The following is a 27,136-nucleotide window of genomic DNA, read 5'->3' on the forward strand; positions in this document are numbered from 1 at the left end:
TTTGACCACTGAACCATGAAAATGAGGTCAAGGTCAGATGACACCTGTCAGCTAGACATGTACACCTTACAATCATTCCATACACCAACTATAGTAGACCTATTGCATATTGTATAAGAAAAACAGACCAAAACACAAAAACTTAACTATAACCACTGAACCATGAAAATGAGGTCAAGGTCAGATGACACCTGCCAGTTGGACATGTACACCTTACAGTCCTTCCATTCAAGGAATATACTAGACATATTGCTTATAGTATCTGAGATATGGACTTGACCACCAAAACTTAACCTTGTTCACTGATCCATGAAATGAGGTCGAGGTCAAGTGAAAACTGTCTGATTGGTATGAGGACCTTGCCAGGTGCGCACATACCACATATGGTTATCCAATTACTTATAATAAGAGAGAATTTAACATTACAAAAAAACTTAACTTTTTTTTCAAGTAGTCACTGAACCATGAAAATAAGGTCAAGGACATTGGACATGTGACTGACGGAAAGTTCTTAACATGAGGCATCTATATACAAAGTATGAAGCATCCAGGTCTTCTACCTTCTAAAATATAAAGCTTTTAAGAAGTGAGCTAACACCGCCGCCGCCAGATCACTATCCCTATGTCGAGCTTTCTGCAACCAAAAGTTGCAGGCTCGACAAAAACACTAAATATAAATACTGCTTAATTCTGATTTTCAGTGTTGAAAAAAAAACTGCTCATATAGTCAAGGGAAATATCAAAACATGAAGATTATGAGAATAACATGATAGGACAGTTCTTTAAATTCAATCCTTTTGAATTTTTTTACCTTTTAAAGCAAAGAAAATCTTAATTATCTGAGATGTTCCTTAAATTTAGAATAAAATGATTGACATGAGGGTCTGGCCCTGAGTCAATTGTAAAAGTTTACAGATTGCTTGAAAGCAATCATATCCCAAAAACTGAAATATTTGATAGGGCATGACAGATATGAGAGGAAGTCTGAATGGAAGTTCTGATATTTCTTTTTCACTTGTATAAATGTTACTATAAAGTACATTTCATTTTTCAAACGCATGTATCATGGGTATCATCCAGTAATATTTTATCAATAATTCTCTGGTTTAATACACATTATTCAGATAGCTTGCATTTAACAGGATCAATTTTATTTTGAAGAGTGACATTTTTTTCTTCAAATAATTAGGACTTTTATTTCAATAGAAAACTTACTTTGCCAGCTATGGAATAACACCAATAAAGAAAACTGTTTTAACATTCTTAAAGAAACATAGAATTAATAATTCATATATTCATTGACTGAATTTATTTTGACTTTTGAATTTGTTTTGAGTTTTTGAAGTGTGGACTTCACAATCATTTAGCACATTTTCAAAGATTTTTGATATCAATTTTACAGATGGACACTCGGATGCAAGAAATAGGTTCTAATGTGCAGGTACGTCCATTGTTAGTAATATTTCATAACATCCGTCTATTGCAGTGTATTAAAGGGGGGGTTGTAAACCAAATAATTCAAAATAGTTGAAAGAATTCTAAATCAAAGCTCTATGAATCATGCATTTTGAATATCAAAAAATTATCATAATTATAGGAAGCCAAAGTATCTAAAATATTTGTCACTAAGCAGTACAGTTTCCTTGATTAGGATCCAAATTAACCACCCTACTGTAAAAATCGACCTTGACTTAGGCATCCATATATAAAATTAGTTAAAACACCATGCTAAAAATGACTTTGAATTGGGTTTTGATTTAAAAATGCTCTGTTTCCGCAATACACTAACAATAGATCAGGGCTTCCAAAACGGTCATATATTCCGGTCATTTGTATAATGTCCAGTAAAAGACCGGCTGGGAAAAGCATGAAACGGTCATATACTTTTTAGTTTTCAAGGCTTTTTCGGTCATTTTAATATAATTCACGATCTTTTTGACCCAACATTTTGCCTTTAACAGCCATACATTTCCGGTCATAAAAGTGACATGTTGATTAATTACTATCAAAACAACCCTTACTTCAATACTTTCTAATTTTAATCACGGCTAATTAGTTGTTGGACAGCTGAAAACTACCTGTTCAGGTGACAGGTAAACTAATTTGAGTACCGGACATCGTATAAATTAATCTGTCCATTCACAATTACTTTCGTACATTTCAGCGGTTTGTATCTAATTGATTTAGTCCAAAAGATCAAATTTATAATAAATTCATTTATAAACTTGATTTCTTGAAACATTTAAAAAGGTTTTCCATGAAAAAATCGTCAGAACTACGTTGTATGAACAAGAACACGTGTGCGCATGTGCAGAGGTGGGAAATTCAATTATGCATCCTACATTTCTTCAAAATTCTAAAACTATCATTGATACCTGTACCTAATGTTCATTTCAAGTATTTTGTTGAAGAAATAACGTGGAAAGAGCTTCTTTGCTCAGTCGTGCTATGTAAACGTACATGGATTTTACGTATCCGTTTATGGTCCATGTTTTACCATTGTCAAGTCAACATCCGGTTTTGAAAAATGTGACTTTAAAAACGAAAATAAAGTTCTTGACAACGTCATTATGCACAATTAAAGAGTCTAATGCAGATATGAGCACGCTGATGTGCACACTTTGAATGATGCAATGCCAATTTTAACAGTTTATGTCAGAACATCAAATTCATATCAAAGTAAAGTTTAATATCGTTTTTAATCTAATGTCAATCATTGGGATGGCCATCTGATTACCATAATTGCCTTTTGTGACTTAGTCTTGGGGATTAAAATTCGGATCAGATATAAAATGTCCGGCTGGCTCAGAAAAATTTTGGAAGCCCTGCAATAGATCCAAGAAAATATTTTCAAACAACTCAAATGATGAAAGCAACATTATTTCATTAGAGGGAGATTATAACCTATATCATAGGTGACAGAACTAATGAGGGAAATTTCATAAAAGGGAATCTCCCTCCCTAGATCTTGTTATTGGCAGGTATAACTCATCACCACAAAATATATGTAGTTTATTTTAGATGTAAAACATTGCAAAATTGTTGTTCAACTCAAACTTCTTTATGTGATAAAAACATACTTTAAAAATGATATATGGGAAAAAGGTAAAAAAATCAAAATTTATTTAGAATCAATATCAACTATCCACAAGTATATGTTAATGCATAATTCAAAATATCAAATGTAACTAGATTTTATATATGTAAGCCCTAAAACTTCAAGCTTATTACCAATCAGGCAATTATTTGTCTCTTTCTGAAGCAAAACACAATTTCCGTAAGTATATCAAACAACTGCAATTAACTTATATCATAAGTTATATAAACTTCTGTTTTATTTTCCAGGAGCTATTGAAGTACCACAGAAATGAAGCAATATGCCAGTACTGCAAGAAAAAAATGAATGAACAAGGTCAGCATTGTTTACTCTACTATAAATTTTCAGAACAAACATACTTAAGCATTTGATTTTTTCCAAATCCTCATTGATTAGATAGATACCATAAAACAGGCTATTTTTGACTTAACTCCTACTTAAGTTGATACTGCGATTTAGATGAAAGTGCTGAACTGAAACACAACAAATAGTGAATTTAACAAAATACCAAGACTTGGGTGCCTCCCAACCCCATGTGTTTAATTCTGGAAGGAGCCATAATCACATCATTAGAAGGGTCAGCACATCCAATAATTTTCAATTTTAATGATCTTTAATGATTTTAAAGAAGATTTAGGTTGCACTTGTGCAAAATATGAATTTCCTTCAGAAACACCTTTGTACTGCTAAAACTGAGACACTTTCTCCTATGATCATCTATCAACACATTCTTATTAAGCAATGAATTCAGCCACCTAAAACACAATTAAAAAAAATGAATGTATTGAACACAGTGCCAAAAGTTTATACATCAAAATCAAAAGACAAATGTTCTATGTAAAAACCATAAAAATTTCCCTACACAAAAATTTGGATTTACAGTACATCACTGTATCACTGAATATATAAATAAGTGAAATAACCTTCTGATTCCATCTTACATGTCATTAATTTGTTGAAATCTCCTGATGTGATAATTTTATGCAAATGTTTATTCTTTTACTTCATAGGCCTTGATGAAAGAAAGATAATTCCATACACACTTGGACAAGATATCTTCTATCTACATCATCAGATTGATCTAAAGTCTGGACTGGATAAAAGCTACTTAACATATATATCAAGTGTAGTAATGATGGATGATGGCAGACTGGTGTTATGTTTGTTCCTTCAGTGCAGACTACTGATCTGTAACACAGATGGATCACAGGTAGATAGTATACCAGTCAAGGATTGTCCATGTTATGTTACAGCTGTGAACTACTCTACAGTGGCTGTAACAGTTGCTAAATCCATCAAATGTCATTGTATAGAGATGTATGATATAAACAATAAACATAAACTTAAATCTATATCAGTACTTGGAATGAGCTGTGGTTGGGGTATAACAATGATAAACAACAAGTTCGTAGTAGGTGGTGTAGGTAGACTATTGATTGTTGATCCTCAGACAGGAGAGACAATACAGACAATAGAAACAGGCTACATACCAAGATGGATACATGCTTCTTGTGTCAGATTATTCTTTATCAATACATTCAATTCACATGATGACAACAACCTAAAATGGTACAGCTTTACAGATGACAACATACAAACTTTAACATTACCATCATCACCATGGTCAATAACTACACTACAAGATGGTAGTCTGTATGTTCTCTGTAGGGATGGTTCTGTACAACATGTGTCATCAAATGGAAAACAGTTCAAAACTTTAAATACAAATCAAGCCCAATTCTTCAATGATTGTAATTGGATTCAATACAATTCAAAACAGAGGAAAATGATCACAGGCAACAACCGTAGTGGAATTGTCCAAATACTTCAAGAGAAATGAAGTGTATAATTTGTAGTGAAATCTTACAATGGAAACAGAAACATATTGATTTTATTTTAATAAGTGTATTTCACCTTACCATTTAAGCTAAAGATAAGTTATCAACCTTAATAACTAGCTGTAATTAACCTTGAACATTGTTTTACAATACAATGTTTTCAATGCACAAAATTATGTTATTTTCATCATAAGTTTTTTTTTAAAGAAACAAGGGCTAAAATAATCAAAAAAGAAATACTGTTATAAAAATAAATTCAATATATTCAGTGTGATATTGATAACGATATAAATTAACAGAGAAAAATAATTACGAACAAGAAAATGTCCATACCCCATCCACTCTATCATATTCTATGTTTAATGGACCGCAGAAATGGGGTAAAAACTTTAATTTGCCATTAAAATAAGAAAGATCATATTATAGGGAACATACATGTATGTACTAAGTTTCATGTTGATTGGACTTCAATTTCTCAACCAAAAACTTTGACCTGAGGTGGGCAGAATGAACGCAAAGACCTGAAAACATAATGCCCATCAATGTGGCATAAAAATCTTCTTCAACTGTTCTTTTATTTCATTGTAAAATGTAATTTATCTGTTTGGCAAGTCAACTCTGTCCCCCTTTTTATCTAACTAAACTTTTCAACAGTAAATTATGATTAAAGAATACTTTAAACCATTTTTGTCAATTCAAATTTTAGTAAATAATTTTTTTTTATAGCTTTTAAGTTAATTAATATATTCTAATTTTATACATTGACTATTTATATGCCAAATTTTATCAGTTATGCACCTTCATGATCAGCTGAACAAGTAGTCTAAACAAATACAATGTATTACTAACTGATTTTGTTTCAGCAATATATTTGAATTATTAAAACATTCACAACTTTAAAAGCTATCATGGAAGTTTAGGCCTTAAAATTCATTTCCATCTTGATGTAAAAAAACAACATTGACATGTCCAATCAAGTAACTTTAGATGGTGCCACTCTTTAATATTTCAGTTTGCCCAAACCCTACCCAAAGGTAGAGACAGTGGGTAGGTAGGCATTTTTATTTTTGTTCAGCAAAGAGAAATTAAAGTGTCAGACATTTTTAGTTTTCGTGCCTATCTGATTGAAAAAAAAATTGTTCACATCAGGACAATAAAGATTTTGAGTAGGTAGCCGTTTTCTTGGTAGGTAGAGTTACGGCAGACAAACCTATCATTTGTTATGGCCTGATACTATGTATTTTGTCCTACTGATCTTACCATCATATTTCTTTTTATAAGTTCACTCTGCTCCAACTTAGTTTTATTTTCTTTCAGTTCATCTATCTTCAGTTGGACTTTCTTCTCTTTTTCTTCAAAATCAACCTAAAATCAAAATTAAAATCAAATACTGTAAGAACTGCAACAATGTTCTCAGGCATAACATGAAATTTGAATGGTACTGTAGATTACAAAAGAGAATTAAATAATTGGTACAAAAATGATGAAAAGTAAAGTCTCATTTATTCTTCAAATCAGATTCAAATTGAAATTTATATTCTTCCTATTATTCTGACCTATGAGCCCATGCAATAACAAATTTTCTTCAAATTGTCTTTTTTTCAATTTATCAATAAGTGCTATAAAAAAAAATTAAATGGTCTGGTTAAAATCTGATATTTCTAATTTCAAGTCACATGAAGCTATTACTACCTATTAATACAGATTTGACATACACTGAAGTAGATTTTTTCAATATCACAAGGGAAAACAAGGATCATGTAAAGAATTTGAATTCTACATCAAATGCCCTTATAACAATTTATGTAAAAAATATGCATGGATAATTTTAATACAAACCTTTAGGTTCTTTCCTTCTGTAACCATGGTTTCCAGTTTGTTTCTAACATTTTCAATAAAACTTCTGTACTTTTCATCTGTTATTTCACATCCACTAAAACCTAACAAGAAAGTACAACTTTTATTGAACTGCTGATCATTTTGTGTTTGTGGGTGTGTGTGTGTGGGTGTGTGTGTATGGGTGGGAAAAGGGGGCAGGTCAATCTGCTATGTATAGTGTTTCATTGAATGTTGTTAGTGTTGTCTCTATGACTTTTTACTCTTGTATTTTGTTCCATTGAATTCATTCAAAATGTTTCAGTTGTTTGTACATTAACTTATTGATATCCCATATTCCAAATAAATTCCAATATTGCTTTTCATTAACTTTACCTATATTTGTCAGTTGGGATCAATCTTATAAAAAAAAATATGTTTTTTTTGTTTAAAATTTGTGTGATTGTGTCAAATTAATCTGATATAGAACATGTCGACTCAATTAAACTATCACCTTGCGGTAACCCAGATGTTGTTGTCTCTACATATTATATTTCCATGAGGTTTTAAGACAACCGCAGCATACTTCGGTATCCATCTTGGTTACTCTACCAGCTTTTCCATTAGAAGGTGTTGGTTCACTCGTCACACATGATATAGATTTGGTTAAATATGTTATTTGCCACAAAGTGTAAGGGTACCACTTTTGATAAATAAACAGGATTTGGTTGATTATATCTATAGGGAATCACTCACTGAAACATGACTTGTGTGGCCCTCCCCTAAGGTTAGTAAGCAGGCCTCCCTTATGAAAAGTTCTGGATCCACCACTGTATATTTTATGTATATTTTTCTGTATATCATCATAATTTTTATTTGTAATTTTTTATAGAGATATGTATATATTGTTTACACAAATATCCACTATATTTACTTTCTTACGTTCTATTTATGTTTATATTATATTAATATGTTCTTTTATTTTATAACCATAAAGATTGTGATATACTATTTCTGTTTAAAAGTGACCTAACTGTCCATCCTATCTATATATCAATAAAATTAACATCAATATGAAAGAAAAACAAAAATTTTCAATTTAGAGCTAAAAAATGTCTCTTGTCATACCTTCTTTTTTGCCAAAAATTAATCCGAATTATTTTCTTTTTATCTTTTCTTCCAATGTAAAGGAGTAGGTCCAGTAAGACCTCTTTTTGGCCTCAAAATGTAGCAGTTTTACAAAGTTGTTAAAATGTAAACTTTTAGTTATTTATTGGGCAGTAGAATGCTTCTGCTTCATAAATATGGGCTGTTTTTGACATAACAATGCACATATATTGGGTACTAGCACCATTAAGTCATGCTAAATTACTGAAATCTTTAAAATTCTAGCATTTTAGTCAAATTTTATACGGTTTTCGTGGCCGCATTTGTGTTCATCCTTTATATTGAAATGTAAGTTGTACTTTATGATAAAACATAATATATATAAAGGTTGAGGATGAACACGGGTGCAGCCACTTTCATTTTTGACAAAAACCATCTGAAAAGTGACATTTTTCTGCATATTTGGTAGATTTTTCATATTTGAGCTTGAATCGGATCGTTTTAAATGAATGAATCAGTTAAAATCTTTCACATAAACTAATTGATTCAAATGAAATCTACTTAAGTGTTGAAAAAAAGTGGTCAAAATCTTTCGTCAGATGAACCTGAAATTTGAGGCCAAAATCGGTCCTTATCGGACCTTCTCCTTTATTGACATGTCAATGCATGAGATCTGATATTTTAACAATAGGCTGAATGAATTACGAGTTTTAAATGTCACAATATTTTTTCTGAGAAGCTTCTAAAAAGATTTATTGACATATATGCTAACTGACCTTCAAATTGGTACTTGTCAGCAAATTGTTCTATCAGTATATTTCTCTTTGTAATATTGTCATCATGTACCTGTGTCATAAAAAATTGTAAAAAAAAAATGTCATTTAAATTTGGTTATGGATATTATCATTTACATTTTGTATTTATTCAATTAGTCTGATTATTTTGGTTGCTGTTGTATTTTTTAAAAGATAAATTATAAAAATCTGGAGATACCTTGCCTTGAACTTTGAGTCAGTTTTTTGTACTCATACTCCAAAATCAACCAATCAAAATGTTGGATTTCATGTTTCGTGCCTAATTTTTGTGCTTGGAGCACTGAGCAAAGTTTTATGACTTCAACCCCTGAAAATTCAGTTAAAACTTGATCAAACTACAATAACAAAATCATATTTTTGTTAACTTTATCTTATTTGTACAATAATTGTGTTATGATTCATGTGTGTGATTTGATAATAAAATGGCTGATGTTTTTTTCTTCTTTTTTTTTCTTTAATTTGATAAATACAAATTACAAATTGCAAAGCAAATAATTTAATTGATTGAAATGGTCCCTGAAAAGTTCATTACCATTGTGAATAGTGAACTTAAAGTATACAGTTTTTCTTATTTTCCACTTTGTTTTTTACAAAGTACCTGTCAGGGAATTTCCCACCAATTCAGTACTTACTTAGCATTTAGTAATGATAAAATTCCCCACTACTTTTCCATAATGGAGTAGCTAACATACCTGAGCCTCCTGTTCTAGCTTCCCTACTTGCAGTAACAGTTCACTTTTCTTCCTATTCAACTGTTCACATTCTCTTTCTAGTTCCCTGCTTTGCTGTTTAAACTGAAACCAAGATGACATGTTCAATGAAAGGAAGAGAAACTACCAAATTGCTCAATAGAAGTTTAAATCCGTTTAAATTAATTTTTTGGGGGGGTTCCATTCAATTTTTAACTTATAATGTATCAATTTAAGACTCTTAAAATCATCAGTATGTTTGTGTTAACCATTTTCATAAATATATTTTAAGCTTAAAATACATTGATGAAACGTGACTTTTACAAACACATAACTGGTTTAAAGAGTTATCTCCCTGAATCAAGGTCTTCCACCTTAAGAACAAAACCAAAGTAACAGCACCTTTACTATATCTCAATGAGGACTTTAGTACAGAGCTACTTCTCAAACCTTACTGCAAATTGAAGAGAAGCTGAGCATAAAAATTATAAAATATTTTGATTAAGTTGTTCAGGGTTCATGACCACAAAATATTTTATTAACACTTTCCTTACTGAATTGTTTTTTTCCGCGACGTTGTGTGACCTGATCAAATTTCCGCGCGCAGTTTGCCTGGCCTGAATTAATTTGACGTGTGAATGGGGAAAAAAATGACGTTTTAATAAAAACGTGTGTATCTTTGTTGTTTCTCATCAAATCGGTTTCAAACTCGATATTGTTACACTTAAGTATGAAAGGAGTGTTGTAATATAAATAAATTTACATGACAATACATACTTTTGATTTTTTTTAACCTTTTGTGGAAAGAAAATGACGTTTGATTTGAGAAATCTATTTTTTTTTTGTGACCGGTTTATATTTTTGCCTCCCATCTTCTAAATTAACAATACAAACGGTAATTAACAATTTCGAGTGTTCCTTTATCGAAGTTTTATAGAAAAAAATAACTCCAGAGTCAAAATTCTAGCTTATTAGTCAGAATAAATACGAATAAAAATGGTTTGACAAATTCCGCGGCGGCCATTTTTTTACCTGTACAATGCAATCACCAGATAGGAGGCCCAAGACCACAATTAATTACCCCGCTTTTCGTTGTTCACGAATATAGTTCCCTTTAATTATGGTGTATTTTTTCTTTATTTTTGTTCTTTCCCTTTCTCATTCATTTCTTAGCTTTTCTGGGGTGGAAATGAAAGAAGAGAGCTGAAATAAACTTTTGGATGTTTTATTTTAACTGATTTTAATAAGGAAAGAGTGATTAGGCCAGGGGCAAAAAGGTTATATTTACACTTTTCGGAACATCTCTTGACTTGCCTATAGGGGTATGGATGTGTATTGGCCAAATTTGTTTGATGTAAACGTGCAATTTTTCTGAAAATTGCATATGTGTTGGGACTTGAACTGTACATTACTCACACAAAATATAAGACAAAAAGAACAGTTAAATTTTTTTTAATGCGACAAAACATTATAAAGAAATGATAGAAGAATTAATTGTGGTCTCAGGCCTAAGAGGTGCATTTCAGCAAATTTTGAATTTATACAAATGACAACTTCTCTGAATGATCTATTGGTATTTATTTGTCAAACTATATGAGAAGAAATGGTTTCCACTTTTATTTGATAGAAATTTGTAAAAAAAGTCACTTTTCAGCTAATATGCCCAAAAAGTAGCTTTTTCACTTTTTTCAATATTTTTGCAAAAGCAGCATTCTTAATTTTTCTCTGACATTTTTTTTCTGATATCTATTTTTGTTTGTTGTATTTATTTCATGTGTTTTACTCATTTGTGAACTCTGAACACAAAGAAAGGTGGATAAAAGCATAAAAAGAGTGCAAAATGTGCTGTTTTAATAGTCTAGATCTAGCGGTCCGTATGAAGCAAGTGAAATATGAAGTTCTATGCACTTAAAAATTGTATTTCTTTAAACAGATTGCACTGAATCTATATCAAAAGCACTTATTACTGGTTGTTTAAACTTGTCTGTTTCACAGAATACCTTTATTTTCTTCTTTTGGATGGCTGGTGGTTAAAATATTGGCATTTTAAGACTGAAATTTCATGCAGGTTTTAAACAGTAAATTGAAAAAACTTTGCATCAGACCATACTGTCTACATATATAGTTAAAAGCAACAGTCTTGTTACATCCAGGCTTCATATTTGATCATATCTTAGCAAGGATTTGGGCAAAAAGAAGCATATTTCCATCTCCAATATCATTTATATGCAATTAAATATGGAAATACAGGGAATGGCCTAAATTGACAACTTGTTATTTTAAGCTTGACATTGCTTAAGACCAAGTAAAACTCATGTGTTATACTATTTGAAACTTATATTTACATGAAAAGAATATTTATGATATGTTAAATGTTTTGTTTTAACTTAACAACTTCAGAAAATTGTTGTAAGTGGAAAATATTACATTTCATATAAGGCCTCGCTTCATTTGAAAACCTCTATTTTTTGGCATAGGCACATATAAAATTAACTTTTGTCAAATTTTTATAAGTCTCATACATTAAGTATGCTATCCTTTACTTTGAATAGATAATATCTTATACATTGAGACATAAAAAAGTGCAATTTGGTGTTTTGGGGGGATTTTTGAAGCCAAAATTTGAAAATTGAAATTTTTCTATCTATACGTCACAATTCAGCAACCAAAGTTGAGATATAAAAAATGCCACATTTTCTAAAATATATATCATATGGCTATGAAACTTTGTAAACTGACTCATAAAACACTAAGCTTAAATCATGCCAAGTTTTATTGGAATTGGTCAAGTTTTTGGCCACTAATAGGCCCAAGACCACAATTAATTACCCCGCTTTTTGTTGTTCACGAATATAGTTCCCTTTAATTATAGTGTATTTTTTCTTTATTTTTGTTCTTTCCCTTTCTCATTCATTTCTTAGCTTTTCTGGGGTGGAAATGAAAGAAGAGAGCTGAAATAAACTTTTGGATGTTTTATTTTAACTGATTTTAATAAGGAAAGAGTGATTAGGCCAGGGGCAAAAAGGTTATATTTATACTTTTCGGAACATCTCTTGACTTGCCTATAGGGGTATGGATGTGTATTGGCCAAATTTGTTTGATGTAAACGTGCAATTTTTCTGAAAATTGCATATGTGTTGGGACTTGAACTGTACATTACTCACACAAAATATTAGACAAAAAGAACAGTTATTTTTTTTTAATGCGACAAAACGTTATAAAGAAATGATAGAAGAATTAATTGTGGTCTCGGGCCAGGAAGTTGTGTCCCTGGATAAGTTGGAGTTGTCTTTCTTAGTCCGATGTTTTCTTTGAAATTTTGCATGAATATAGATCAAAATTGACTATTGTGATCTTTTGTGGAATTTTTAATATTTTAATGGAGATATCTAATAATATTTTTTCTGGTAAAATCAAAACTTTTGAGATTAATAAGTGCTTTTTTTTTAATGTGCAAATATTTTTTTCTGTTTTTTTTTGTGTATCAAACCACTGACTGCATCATGTGCATGGAAATATTAATTAAATGTAAGATGACCTGACACACAAATCCATGTACATTTAACACTTTAACCAGATGCTTCGCAGGGCGTAGCTTTATACGACCGCAGAGGTTGAACCCTGAACGGTTGGGGCAAGTATGGACACAACATTCAAGCTGGATTCAGCTCTAAATTTGGATTGTGATTAAATAGTTGACACAACATAGGTTTCTGACACAGAATGAATGTGTTCTTATGAACTTAAAAAAATTGTTTTCTCTTAAAGCAATTCACTATGCTGTTCAATATTAATCCTCTCAAAATAATTTTTGAAGAAATTTTCTTTTTATTTATGAAATTTCAAATGAGAAAAATTGAACCCAATTTTTTAATCACATCCCCCTTTCCCTTATTCCAAAACTAATCTCAATTAAAATATTCTAATGGAGTTTGCAACAATAACTACTCATTTAAATACATCATAAAATAAACTGTAAATAAAATGTAAAAAAACTGCTTGTTATCACTGAATGGTAAAGATTATTTAAATTTATCAGTTGGTAGTAAAAAGTGAATATACATTGTATATTGTATATAACAAAGATTTAAGTTGATTCTGGACAAAGAAAGATAACTCCAATTAAAAAAAAATCTTGCAATAAGATATTTCTTGCTTACTATTTTGGACAAAGAAAGATAACTCTAATTAAAAAAAAATTTGCTATTTCACAATATTGTGAAATTAGATATTTCTTGCCATTGCACAATACTGTGCAATTGAAAAGACTTGCTATTCCACAATACTTAATATAATAATTTTAGATCCTGATTTGGACCAACTTGAAAACTGGGCCCATAATCAAAAATCTAAGTACATGTTTAGATTCAGCATATCAAAGAGGCCCAAGAATTTAATTTTTGTTAAAATCAAACTTAGTTTAATTTTGGACTCTTTGGACCTTAATGTAGGCCAATTTGAAAACGGGACCAAAAATGAAGAATCTACATACACAGTTAGATTTGGCATATCAAAGAACCCCATTTATTCAATTTTTGATGAAATCAAAAAAGTTTAATTTTGGACCCCGATTTGGGCCAACTTGAAAACTGGGCCAATAATAAAACATCTAAGTTCATTTTTAGATTCAGCATATCAAAGAACCCCAAGGATTCAATTTTTGTTAAAATCAAACTAAGTTTAATTTTGGACCCTTTGGACCTTAATGTAGACCAATTTGAAAACGGGACCAAAAGTTAAGAATCTACATACACAGTTAGATTCGGCATATCAAAGGAACCCCAATAATTCAATTTTGATGAAATCAAACAAAGTTTAATTTTGGACCCTTTGGCCCCCTTTTTCCTAAACTGTTGGGACCAAAACTCCCAAAATCAATACCAACTTTCCTTTTATGGTCATTAACCTTGTGTTTAAATTTCATAGATTTCTATTTACTTATACTAACGTTATAGTGCGAAAACCAAGAAAAATGCTTATTTGGGTCCCTTTTTGGCCCCTAATTCCTAAACTGTTTGGATCTAAACTCCCAAAATCGATACCAATCTTCCTTTTGTGGTGATAAACATTATATTTAAATTTCATTGATTTCTATTTACTTAAACTAAAGTTATTGTGCGAAAACCCAGAATAATGCTTATTTGGGCCCTTTTCTGGCCCCTAATTCCTAAACTGTTAAAACCAAAACTCCCAAAATCAATCCCAACCTTTCTTTTGTAGTCATCAACCTTGTGTCAAAATTTCATAGATTTCTAGTAACTTAAACTAAAGTTATAGTGCGAAAACCAAGAAAATGCTTATTTGGGCCCTTTTTGGCCCCTAATTCCTAAAATGTTGGGACCAAAACTCCCAAAATCGATACCAACCTTCCTTTTATGGTCATAAACCTTGTGTTAAAATTTCATAGATTTCTATTCACTTTTACTAAAGTTAGAGTGCGAAAACTAAAAGTATTCGGACGACGACGACGACGACGACAACGACGACGCAGACGACGACGCCAACGTGATAGCAATATACGACGAAAATTTTTTCAAAATTTGCGGTCGTATAAAAATGTGTTGATAAATTAAGTGAGAATGTTGAAAGACAATCATGAACTTTTAAAAATAAAATTACTTTGAAAAAGTCTATGATTTATTTTTTAAATTATTTATTATAAGTGTCCTGACTCCATGGGATGCTAGAATTTCCACTGTCTTTGGTTTTGTATTGTTCAATGATGAAGATAATTTAATGTTCCTTATTAAAAAAAATTATTAAATGAAAATATCAACTGTAACAACAAATATAAATTATGAATATCCTTTCAACAACTTATCTGTGAAAACCTTTTCAACAAATTATGTATATAAATGTATAATATCCTTTCAACTTAAAAATTGTAACAAAGTAACTGTTAATTTAAGAAGTTTATTTTTGACTGAGTGGGAGACAGTGAAGCAATGGGGTAGGCAAAGGGGTTTTCTACATTCAACACAACCATATTTTCAAACCTTTTTTCCTGTGTATCTTTAATAGCTACCCTAGCCCAGCATATGTGAACCTTATCTTGTTTCCCAAAGTCTACTGGCAAACAGAGTTTACCTACATGTGTTTGATCTGTCTTGACGTGGTAGATTTCACAATATGACATACACTGTGTCTGACGCTACCAAAACCCAAAGTTTGATGGCCCATTTCTTTGTTTTAGAAGGCATGAATTGCTTGAATGCATCCCTCCCTTTGTAAGGTATCATGAATCGTCACCTATCGTTTGGGGACATATTGGTCTCTCATTTTGGTCTGTTAAGAGGGTCTTTAATTTCTGAGTTTATAAGATACATCATTATTAGCCTCCCATCTTTGCTCACCTCGCTGGTGCATATCAGTGAAGTGAAGATACCTTATTATCTGCATAATTTCGTCCATTTCTTTGAAAAATTAGAGACCATGACTTATATTTTCAATAACTATAAACATGATAAAGCCTGCAAGTGTTGGGATTAATAAATTTCAGGATAAAACAATATATGTACATTGTCAGAAAATACAACATTTTTTTCCTAAATTCTAAAGCTCATACAATTATATTTTATTTTCCGTCAATGTACATATATATTGAATATGAGAATAATTGCCTGTTAAAATAAAAACATAACTGTTTTGGCTTTTTTACTCTAATATATGTGTGTGGCTCTGATCTGGCTGCGGTTTAACATCTTAAAATTGAGATGATTATATACACATTTATATATGATTTATAAAAACATTACCGGTTTTATGTTAATTGTCAAATCATTGCAATATTACTTTGCTCTTCATGGGCCCTTTAATTAGAATAACAATATCTTATCTCTGGAATCAAATGTCTTATATTATCTAATTATAACTATCAATTATTTGGTTGTCAGATAGAAACATCTGGAAAAAATATCCTTCAATCTTTGGGTATCATATGTGTTGTGGACCAGTTACTTCTGGGATAAATGGGGAAGACCTCTTTCAAATTTCAATATATAAAATTCTTGGTGCCATCAGTCATTGTTGGGGGACATCAGGGGCATTATTTACATCTGTCAGCTGTCATTATTTTCGTCTGAAAGTTCGCCTTCTTTACTAATCCTTGATATTATGTTGATAGACCTAAATATAAAGCTTTATTACAACATTCACATAAACTCAACATTTACCAAGAAAACTAAACATTGATCAATGAACCATGAAAATGAGGTCAAGGTCAGATGAACCATGCCAGACAGACATGTACAGCTAACCATTCTTCAATACAACAAAAATAGTTGACTTATTGCTTATAATTTAGGAAAAAGAGACCAAAACACAAATACTTAACACTTAGCAATGAACCATGAAAATGAGGTCAATGTCAAACAAGAGGCTGTCATAACGACAGCAAACCGGATTTATTAACATTCATTTGTGTCCTGGCATTATCACAAGAACCATTACTGATGAATGGTGAAAGTGAAAATCGTCAATATCAAATTTAACCTTTATTTTGTCATCAGTATCAACATATCAAAATTTGAAAAGCTTAGATTGAATGGTTCATGAGTAAATGCAACAACGTGAATGGAAACGCCATTTTACAATCTTTCAAGAACCATAACTCCTGAACGGTAAAAGTCAAAACTGTCATTATTGAACTTGACCTCTATTTTGTCATCAGTAACAACATATAACCAGATGCTCCGCAGGGCGTAGCTTTATACGACCGCAGAGGTTGAACCCTGAACGGTTGGGGCAAGTATGGACACAACATTCAAGCTGGATTCAGCTCTAAATTTGGATTGTGATTAAATAGTTGACACAGCATAGGTTTCTGACACAGAATGAATGTGTTCTAATGAACTTAAAATTTTTGTTTTCTCTTAGAGCAATTCACTATGCTGTTGAATCTTAATCCTCTCAAAAAAATGTTTGAAGAAATTTTCTTTTTATTTATGAGATTTCAAATGAGAAAAATTGAACCCAATTTTTTTAATCACATCCCCCTTTCCCTTATTCCAAAACTAATCTCAATTAAAATTTCTAATGGAGTTTGCAACAATAACTACTCATTTAGATACATCATAATATATTAAGATGTAAAAAAAACTGCTTGTTATCACTGAATGGTAAAGATTATTTTAATTTATCAGTTGGTAGTAAAAAGTGAATATACATTGTATATTGTATATAACAAAGATTTAAGTTGATTCTGGACAAAGAAAGATAACTCCAATTAAAAAAAATTCTTGGTATTGCACAATATTGTGAAATTAGATATTTCTTGTTGATTCTGGACAAAGAAAGATAACTCCAATTAAAAAAAAATCTTGCTATTGCACAATATTGTGAAATTAGATATTTCTTGTTGATTCTGGACAAAGAAAGATAACTCCAATTAAAAAAAAATCTTGCTATTGTACAATATTGTGAAATTAGATATTTCTTGCAAACTATTCTGGACAAAGAAAGATAACTCTAATTAAAAAAAAAAAATGTTATTTCACAATATTGTGCAATTAGATATTTCTTGCCATTGCACAATACTGTGCAATTGAAAAGACTTGCTATTGCACAATACTTAATATAATAATTTTAGATCCTGATTTGGACCAACTTGAAAACTGGGCCCATAATCAAAAATCTAAGAACATGTTTGGATTCAGCATATCAAAGAACCCCAAGATTTCAATTTTTGTTAAAATCAAACTAAGTTTAATTTTGAACCCTTTGGACTTTAATGTAGACCAATTTGAAAACAGGACCAAAAATGAAGAATCTACATACACAGTTAGATTTGGCATATCAAAGAACCCCATATATTCAATTTTTGAAAGTTTAATTTTGGACCCCGATTTGGACCAACTTGAAAACGGGGCCAATAATAAAGAATCTAAGTACATTTTTAGATTCAGCATATCAAAGAACCCAACCGATTCATTTTTTGTCAAAATCAAACTAAGTTTAATTTTGGACCCTTTGGACCTAAATGTAAAACAATTTGAAAACGGGACCAAAAGTTAAGAATTTACATACACAGTTAGATTCAGCATATCAAAGAACCCCAATTATTCAATTTTGATGAAATCAAACAAAGTTTAATTTTGGACCTTTTGGGCCCCTTATTTCTAAACTGTTGGGACCAAATCTCCCAAAATCAACCTTCCTTTTATGGTCATAAACCTTGTATTTAAATTTCATAGATTTCTATTTACTTATACTAACGTTATGGTGCAAAAACCAAGAAAAATGCTTATTTGGGCCCATTTTTGGCCCCTAATTCCTAAACTGTTGAAACCAAAACTCCCAAAATCAATCCCAACCTTTCTTTTTTGGTCATAAACCTTGTGTCAAAATTTCATAGATTTCTATTAGCTTAAACTAAAGTTATAGTGCGAAAACCAAGAAAATGCTTATTTGGGCCCTTTTTGGCCCCTAATTCCTAAAATGTTGGGACCAAAACTCCCAAAATCAATACCAACCTTCCTTTTGTGGTCATAAACCTTGTGTTAAAATTTCATAGATTTCTATTCACTTTTACTAAAGTTAGAGTGCGAAAACTAAAAGTATTCGGACGACGACGACGACGACGACGCCAGTATGATAGCAATATACGACGAAAAATTTTTCAAATTTTGCGGTCGTATAAAAATTCTTGCAGATATTTCTTGCTTACTATACTGGACAAAGAAAGATAACTCTTAATTAAAAAAAAAATTGCTATTTCACAATATTGTGAAATAAGTTATTTCTTGCCATTGCACAATACTGTGCAATTGAAAAGACTTGCTATTGCACAATACTTAATACAATAATTTTAGATCCTGATTTGGACCAACTTGAAAACTGGGCCCATAATCAAAAATCTAAGTACATGTTTAGATTCAGCATATCAAAGAGGCCCAAGAATTTAATTTTTGTTAAAATCAAACTTAGTTTAATTTGGGACCCTTTGCACTTTAATTTAGACCAATTTTAAAACTGGACCAAAAATTAAGAATCTACATACACAGTTAGATTTGGCATATCAAAGAACCCCAATTATTCAATTTTTGATGAAATCAAACAATGTTTAATTTTGGACCTCGATTTGGGCCAACTTGAAAACTGGGCCAATAATCAAAAATTTAAGTACATTTTTAGATTCAGCATATCAAAGAACCCAAAGGTTTCAATTTTTGTTAAAATCAAACTAAGTTTAATTTTGGACCCTTTGGACCTTAATGTAGACCAATTTGAAAACGGGACCAAAAATTAAGAATCTACATACACAGTTAGATTCGGCATATTAAAGAACCCCAATTATTCAATTTTGATGAAATCAAACAAAATTTAATTTTGGACCCTTTGGGCCCCTTTTTCCTTAACTGTTGGGACCAAAACTCCCAAAATCAATACCAACCTTCCTTTAATAGTCATAAACCTTGTGTTTAAATTTCATAGATTTCTATTTACTTATACTAACGCTATGGTGCGAAAACCAAGAAAAATGCTTATTTGGGTCACTTTTTGGCCCCTAATTCCTAAACTGTTGGGACCGAAACTCCCAAAATCAATACCAACCTTCCTTTTGTGGTCATAAACATTGTGTTTAAATTTCATTGATTTTTATTTACTTTAACTAAAGTTATTGTGCGAAAACCAAGAATAATGCTTATTTGGGCCCTTTTTTGGCCCCTAATTCCTAAACTGTTGAAACCAAAACTCCCAAAATCAATCCCAACCTTTCTTTTGTGGTCATAAACCTTGTGTCAAAATTTCATAGATTTCTATTAACTTAAACTAAAGTTATAGTGCGAAAACAAAGAAAATGCTTATTTGGGCACTTTTTGGCCCCTAATTCCTAAAATGTTGGGACCAAAACTCCCAAAATCAATACCAGCCTTCCTTTTATGGTCATAAACCTTGTGTTAAAATTTCATAGATTTCTATTCACTTTTACTAAAGTTAGAGTGCGAAAACTAAAAGTATTCGGACGACGACGACGACGACGACGACGACGACGCCAACATGATAGCAATATACGACGAAAAATTTTTCAAAATTTGCGGTCGTATAAAAATTTAAAAAGCTTTGGTTGAATGGTTCATGAGAAAATACACGGACACGACTGGAAACACTATTTTTCAATCTTTCAAGAACCATAACTCCTGAATGGTAAAAGTCAAAATGGTCATTATTGAACTTGACCTCCATTTTTTTATCAGTAACATCATATTAAAATTTGGAAAGCTTTGGTAGAACAGTTTACGCGTAAATGCACGGACACGACTGGAAACTCCATTTTTCAATCTTTCAAGAACCATAACTCCTGAACGGTAAAAGTCAAAATCGTCATTATAGAACTTGACCTCCATTTTGTCATCAGTAACAACATATTAAAATTTGGGAAGCTTTGGTAGATCAGTTCATGGGTAAATGCATGGACACAACTGGAAACTCCCTTTTTCAATCTTTCAAAAACCATAACTCCTGAATGGTAAAAGTCAAAATCGCCATAATTGAACTTGACCTTCATTTAGTTGTCAGTAACAACATATTAAAATTTTAAAAGCTTTGGTTGAACGGTTTATGAGTTAATGCACAGACAACATTTGATTGCCTCCCACCGGCCTGCCCAACCGACCGCCCGCCTGCCGTACATCCCCGAATTAAAAACCAACATTTTTGTCACAAAAATCCGGTTAACAAAACATGTGTAACAAGCATAGATCAAAAAATATTTCCATACACCAAATATAGTTGACCTAATGTATAAAGTATTAGAAAAATAGACCAAAACTCAAAAACTTAACTTTGACCACTAAACCATGAAAATGAGGTCAAGGTCAGATGACACCTGTCAGCTAGACATGAACACCTTACAATCATTCCATACATTGAATATACAAGACCTATTGATTATAGTATTTGAGATATGGACTTGACCACCAAAACTTAACCTTGTTCACTGATCCATGAAATGAAGTTGAGGTCAAGTAAAAACTGCCTGACGGGCATGAGGACATTGCAAGGTACGCACATACCAAATATAGTTATCCAATTACTTATAATAAGAGAGAATTTAACATTACAAAAAATCTAACTTTTTTTCCCCAAGTACTCACTAAACCATGAAAATGAGGTCAAGGACATTGGACATGTGACTGACAGAAAGTTCTTAACATGAGGCATCTATATATAAAGTATGAAGCATCCAAGTCTTCTACCTTCTAAAATATAAAGCTTTTAAGAAGTTAGCTAATGCCGCCGCCACTGCTGCGGCCGTAGCCACCACCGCCGTCATAGCCACCACCGATTGATCACTATCCCTATGAAGAGCTTTCTGCAACAAAGGTTGCAGGCTCGACAATAAAAGAATTTTGGGGTTATTTTTGGTCTGATTTTAAGTAACTTGGTGCCTTCAAAATAATTTTTGAAACATGTGTTTTTTTATATGAAATTTATAGCAAAAAACTGAAAGTGACGAATACTTTTAGCCAGGTACTGTATGTCAATAAATCCTGAAGTCTTTTTTTTTATTTGAGCATCACTGATGATTCTTATCTAGAGGGAATATGTGTTTGAAGCAAAATCAATCCTGGTATTTATGACGAGTTTATCATGTACATGAAAATAAAATAACGCTGTACAGAAGTCAGGAAAAACTCAACTAAAGGAGCAATATTTTGTACATGTAATTACATACCGTATAGTGGGTTATTTTCGCGGGGCTGTAAATTTTTCACAGATAGAACAAAGTCAACAAAATAAATTCTGCCAATTTAAAATTGTACATGCAAAGTGTAAAAGTTTTGAATCCCCCAAAATATTTGGTATACCTTATTCATAAAAATTTCGATAATTTTACACAACCGCGAAAATAACCCTCTTTACGGTAATGCATATCACTATAAAAACACATAATGTTGGAGTACATACTTGAGATAAAGTGTCTTCTCTCTCTTGAACTTTGTTCTGAAACTCAGCTAGAACTCTCTTCAATTCTTCTACTGAACCTGTTGGGAAATTTTATGATCTTGTTATGTTTATGTATCAAAGACTGGAATTTTTTTGATGATTTTGAATGAGACAATTTTCCATCAAAGAATAACAAACTTCAGGTATAATTCTATTTAACATAATATGCAAGTGCTCAACACATTCCCACTTAAAGGGCTATTTCAAAATTCAAACATTAATAGATGGAAACCAAAATGAATTATTAACCTGGAAAATTTTAACAAAAAAAGTACCAGAAAATATAGAGTGACGTCAAATAGGTCAAATCTGCTAAGATCACAAAATGTTTTAAGAAAATAAAAAGAAGTAATTTATTTACATTAGATAAAGGCACCTATAATCCTCCTTTTACCTTGAAATTCATTTTCTATATTCTTCTGTAATTCCTCTACAGTCCTTTCCATTTCTTTTTTCTCACTTGTATGCTTAGCTGAAAAATATATTTATATATAAAATGAATAAGAGCAAGCATTCCATTATAAACATTCTGAGGTGGGTAGGAAGAGAAGGAGTTATTCTTGTAAGTGGGCCTTTGGACATTTGTAGTTCCATGTCCATTGTATGCATGTAAAACTACAGAAAAAAGTACATATGTTGTAAAAGCATTTTGGAAATCACTTCCTATCCGCCCACATCCATTTAAATGAAACAGTTCTAAGAATATTAGGATTGATGGATGTATATAACAAAGCATTTCTTTGTTTGAGCTTTGCAATGCTGTATAAAAAGATAAAATATTATAAAAAAAAAAAAAGTCAAAAAGAGACAAACATACCAAAGGATATTTACTTACAACTTGACCACAAACTGACAATACCATGAAAAAAAAGAAAGTAGTCACAAGCACTATGAAAGGGTAAGCAGAACCTGATCAACATGTCCCTTCATGTTGCATACTGTGGATTAATTTATTTTCATGGGTATCAATTTTCGTGGATTGCTGAAAATTTTCATATTTGAGGATATTTGATTTCGTGGTTTTGCCAATGTCTTTTTATAAAGTCTATTGAAAATATGCTATTCGTTGGACGTTTGAATTCGTGGTTCAACTTTACCCAGGAAAATCATGAAAATTGGTATCCAACGAATAATAATGAATCCACAGTATCTTAGTATAAACACGGTGATAGTTCTAATTCGTAAGGTCAAAATCACAGCATCCTTCACATTTGCTTCTTAATTTAATAGCAATTTTATGTGAAATTTTTTTTATATTAAGTCAAAAATGGTATCCACCTAAGATCTATTAGTTTTAAAAAAGTTTTAATAATATTTTTTTGTTGAGTTGACATTACATTTAGACCCTGAAATTTCCAAAAGAATCAGTAACAACCAAAAGCTTCATACAAATTAGTTCAGTTGAAAAAAAGACTTTTAAGTCATTAACACTATCCTAACAGATTTTGAATAACAAGTAAATCTGTGAGATACTGCTCACTAATGATAACCCTGCCCGCTAAAAGTATAAGGAGAACAGGAAGTTGTTGAGTTATGAATCTGAAATTGCACCATACCGTATAGCAAATAGTTATCAAAGGTACCAGAATTCTCATTTAGTACGCCAGACACGCTTTTTGTGTACACAAGACTCATCAGTGACGCTCATATCAAAATATTTAAAAAGCCAAACAAGTACAAAGTTGAAGAGCATTGAGGATCCAAAATTCCAAAAAGTTGTGCCAAATACAGCTAAGGTAATCAATGCCTGGGATAAGAAAATCCTTAGTTTTTTTTCGATAAAATTTAAAGTTTTGTAAAACAGGAAATTTATTAAAACTCATTTAAACCCAGAAACAGAATTTCAAAAATCCTTGTTACGTAGTACTTGAGATAGATGCAACGAAAAATATTAATGGGACAGACAGACTTACAGATAGACGAATAGACAGACACAGGTAAAACGGTATACCCACATTGTTTTAATTTGATTTTTGATTTGTGTGTGTTTTTTACACCATTTTCAAGCACTGCTTTTGTGGTATTTTTTGGAGGCCAGTTTTTATTTGTGGATGAAGCCAGAGTGATCTTCGATAGGAAAACGGATAATCCTAGTCATAAGATTGGAGTCAAGTGCACCCGCACAAGCAGCGTTCGAAACTCACAACCTCACTATAGACTGGCTAGTGATCAAAGTAGTAATTACAGCCACCAAGGCCCCTCCTACTTTTTTTAAACAATGGAAGAATAAAAACAAAATCAAAATTAATTTTATATTAGATTTAAATGCATATCAACCAATTTATTTTTGAAAACAAACACTTACTTATATTATTTTGTAGTCTGTAGATATCATCTGACTTGGCACCAATTTGACTCAATTTGTTCTGAAAATTATATAAGCTACATTACTGCTTTGTCCAACAAAAAAATATATATCAATAACTGCAAGTATCAATCTAAACTAATCAAGTAGTTTCAATGCTGCTGTCTTGTAGCTTGATTGGGTTTGTTCTACTGTTAACATATTCTACCAATGAAAATTCAAAATGGATTGAGTGCTCGTATAAAAAGTTGGTACAATGAACGGTCATCTTTACTTATACCTGTGTCACCATTGCAGAAGGAAAAATCAGGTCAAGTGACTGTTGGACACTGTCGGTTTATATGTCTTTTATAGGTAGTAAACTGTCATTTAATTTTTGTGGGTTCTATGAAATCTAGGAATGATATATATTTGGTCTGCAGATTGACAATGTTGAGTTAGGAATTTTCACTTCTGGGGGGCAGCATATTCTTGTTAGACTCAAGTTTTTGTCAGTACTTTTTCTATAATCCTAAGCCAAAGGTGACCTCTGGAAATATTCATTTTGAGACTGTATTTCTGGAAAGTGATGAATTGATTGCACCCTTTTCAATACCCTTGATCTTCCATTTATCCTTCAACGAGAAGTGCTCCTTTTAAAAGCTAATGGTACATATAACAGTTGTTCAGTGGTTGTTGTTGGTTAATGAGGTTCATTGATGTTTCTTGTTTGAATGGTTTTACACTAGTCATTTTGGGGCTCTTTATAGCTTGCTTTTAGGTGTGAACCAAGGCTCTGTGTTAAAGGCTGTTCTTTTGACTTATAATGGTTTAATTGTAACAAATTGAACTTGGATGGAGAGTTGTCTCATAGGCACTCATACCACATCTTCTTATATCTTATTATTGGATGACCATGGCATAACCATATACTTACTTCTATAGGATCCAACTTAGATACTATAGTGTCTACAGATCCTTTGGATGATATCAACTTGGATTGGATTTCATTTAAATCACCTTCAAGCTGAAAACAGACAGAAAGCATTGCAGGCTATTAAATGTATTCTCTTGATATCAAAATAAATAATAAATGTTTAATAAATCTCTTTACTTACTAACTAACATTCAATGACATAACTAAGTTATCCTTGTTAGCATGAAAGTTCAGTGTACAAATTAGAGGCTCTTCTAAGGCTCTCAAGAGCTTGTGTGGCACACCTAAATTTACTGATGCTTTGGAAATCAATTTAACATTAATTGAATGGGAAATGGTTTTGTGCAGGAGAAAAGTATGCAATTAACCAAATTATGCTATTTAAAAAGCGGTATGCAAAGAAGTGGAGTCGCCTTATTACGTACATGGGGGGACATATAGTAGTCCTTTGTCAATTCATGTACCATTGTCATGTTGCCTAGTTTATTTTGTTACCTATTCTGTGTCTGACTCTCACTTCTTTTAAACTGAGTTTTACTGTGCTTATTGCAGTTTGTTTTTTCTACATTGGCTATAGGTATAGGGGAGGGTTGAGATCTCATAAAACATGTTTAACCCCACTGCATTTTTGCACCTGTCCCAAGTCAGGAGCCTCTGGTCTTGGTTAGTCTTGTATGTTTTTTTTTTAATTACAGGTCATTTATATGTATTGGAGTTTAGTGTGATATCTGTTCTCACTGAACTGGTAAACATTTTTGCTTGGGCAGACAGGGACCTGCCTCTAGATGTGGGATTTCATTGCTGTGTTGAAGATCCAATTGTGGCTTTTAGCGGGGTTTTTTTGCTCTTCAGTCGGGTTGTTGTCTCTTTGACACTTTTCCATTCTCAATTTTATTGATTCTACAGTGCATTAAATGAACTACTAAAAACCAATGATTCCTTTCAAAAGTAATGAAAAAAAATTCATATAATTGTATGAAGATTTGACAAATTTATTGAAGCTATACTAACTTAAATCCCATGTAATAGTAAAATATGGGGGAAAAATATATCTTCCTTTTTCACACTGGATTAATTGTGAACCACAAAATAAAATATTCAATGAAATACAAATTCATGTAGCAAACTTTGGCAAAAACCACAAAATCAGAAATCCTAGGAAAGACATTGTTTTTATCTATCCAAGGATATTAATACCAACATTAATCATTGAATCCACACTAGTTTACTTAATTAACTTATATACATGTACCTGTGTAGCCTTATCTTTGTGTTGCTTTAGATAGGAAGTTTCTATCCTGTATTCCTTCACAGTGGCATCCTAGTAAAGGAAAATTACAAATCTTTGGATTAGTTATTCTTTTTAAATTCACCAGGGACTATTTAATGAAAAGAAATTAGAAAGTTTAAGGACCTGTATCTTTTTCAATGCATTCTCAATTTGTTTTGATGATTGTCATCAACAATGTCTTGATAACACCCAATTATTGTATGACATCAGATAAGTGAAGTTATTGGTCCTTAATTAATTAGGAAATCACAGTCATTCAGTCCAACCAATGTAATAAAATTGATTCCCAACTATTTGCCTCTGGATGAGCCAGAG

The 27,136-nt window shown here is 31.6% G+C and overlaps 1 protein-coding gene across 1 annotated transcript in view; it reads right to left on the reverse strand.

Moving 5' to 3' along the window:
* LOC134696606 (DNA repair protein RAD50-like) overlaps nucleotides 1–27,136 on the reverse strand; it is a 65,707-nt gene that overhangs the window by 28,059 nt on the left and 10,512 nt on the right. Inside the window, exons 8-16 of the mRNA XM_063558470.1 lie at nucleotides 26,783–26,851; nucleotides 25,531–25,620; nucleotides 24,615–24,675; nucleotides 22,704–22,781; nucleotides 22,271–22,347; nucleotides 9,365–9,466; nucleotides 8,634–8,703; nucleotides 6,775–6,875; nucleotides 6,196–6,300 (exon numbers count right to left, since the gene is read on the reverse strand). Coding sequence (XP_063414540.1) covers nucleotides 6,196–6,300; nucleotides 6,775–6,875; nucleotides 8,634–8,703; nucleotides 9,365–9,466; nucleotides 22,271–22,347; nucleotides 22,704–22,781; nucleotides 24,615–24,675; nucleotides 25,531–25,620; nucleotides 26,783–26,851 — 753 coding nt within the window. The remainder of the gene's footprint in view (nucleotides 1–6,195; nucleotides 6,301–6,774; nucleotides 6,876–8,633; nucleotides 8,704–9,364; nucleotides 9,467–22,270; nucleotides 22,348–22,703; nucleotides 22,782–24,614; nucleotides 24,676–25,530; nucleotides 25,621–26,782; nucleotides 26,852–27,136) is intronic.

Source organism: Mytilus trossulus, chromosome 14, assembly GCF_036588685.1.
Source record: "Mytilus trossulus isolate FHL-02 chromosome 14, PNRI_Mtr1.1.1.hap1, whole genome shotgun sequence".
NCBI lineage: Eukaryota > Metazoa > Mollusca > Bivalvia > Mytilida > Mytilidae > Mytilus > Mytilus trossulus.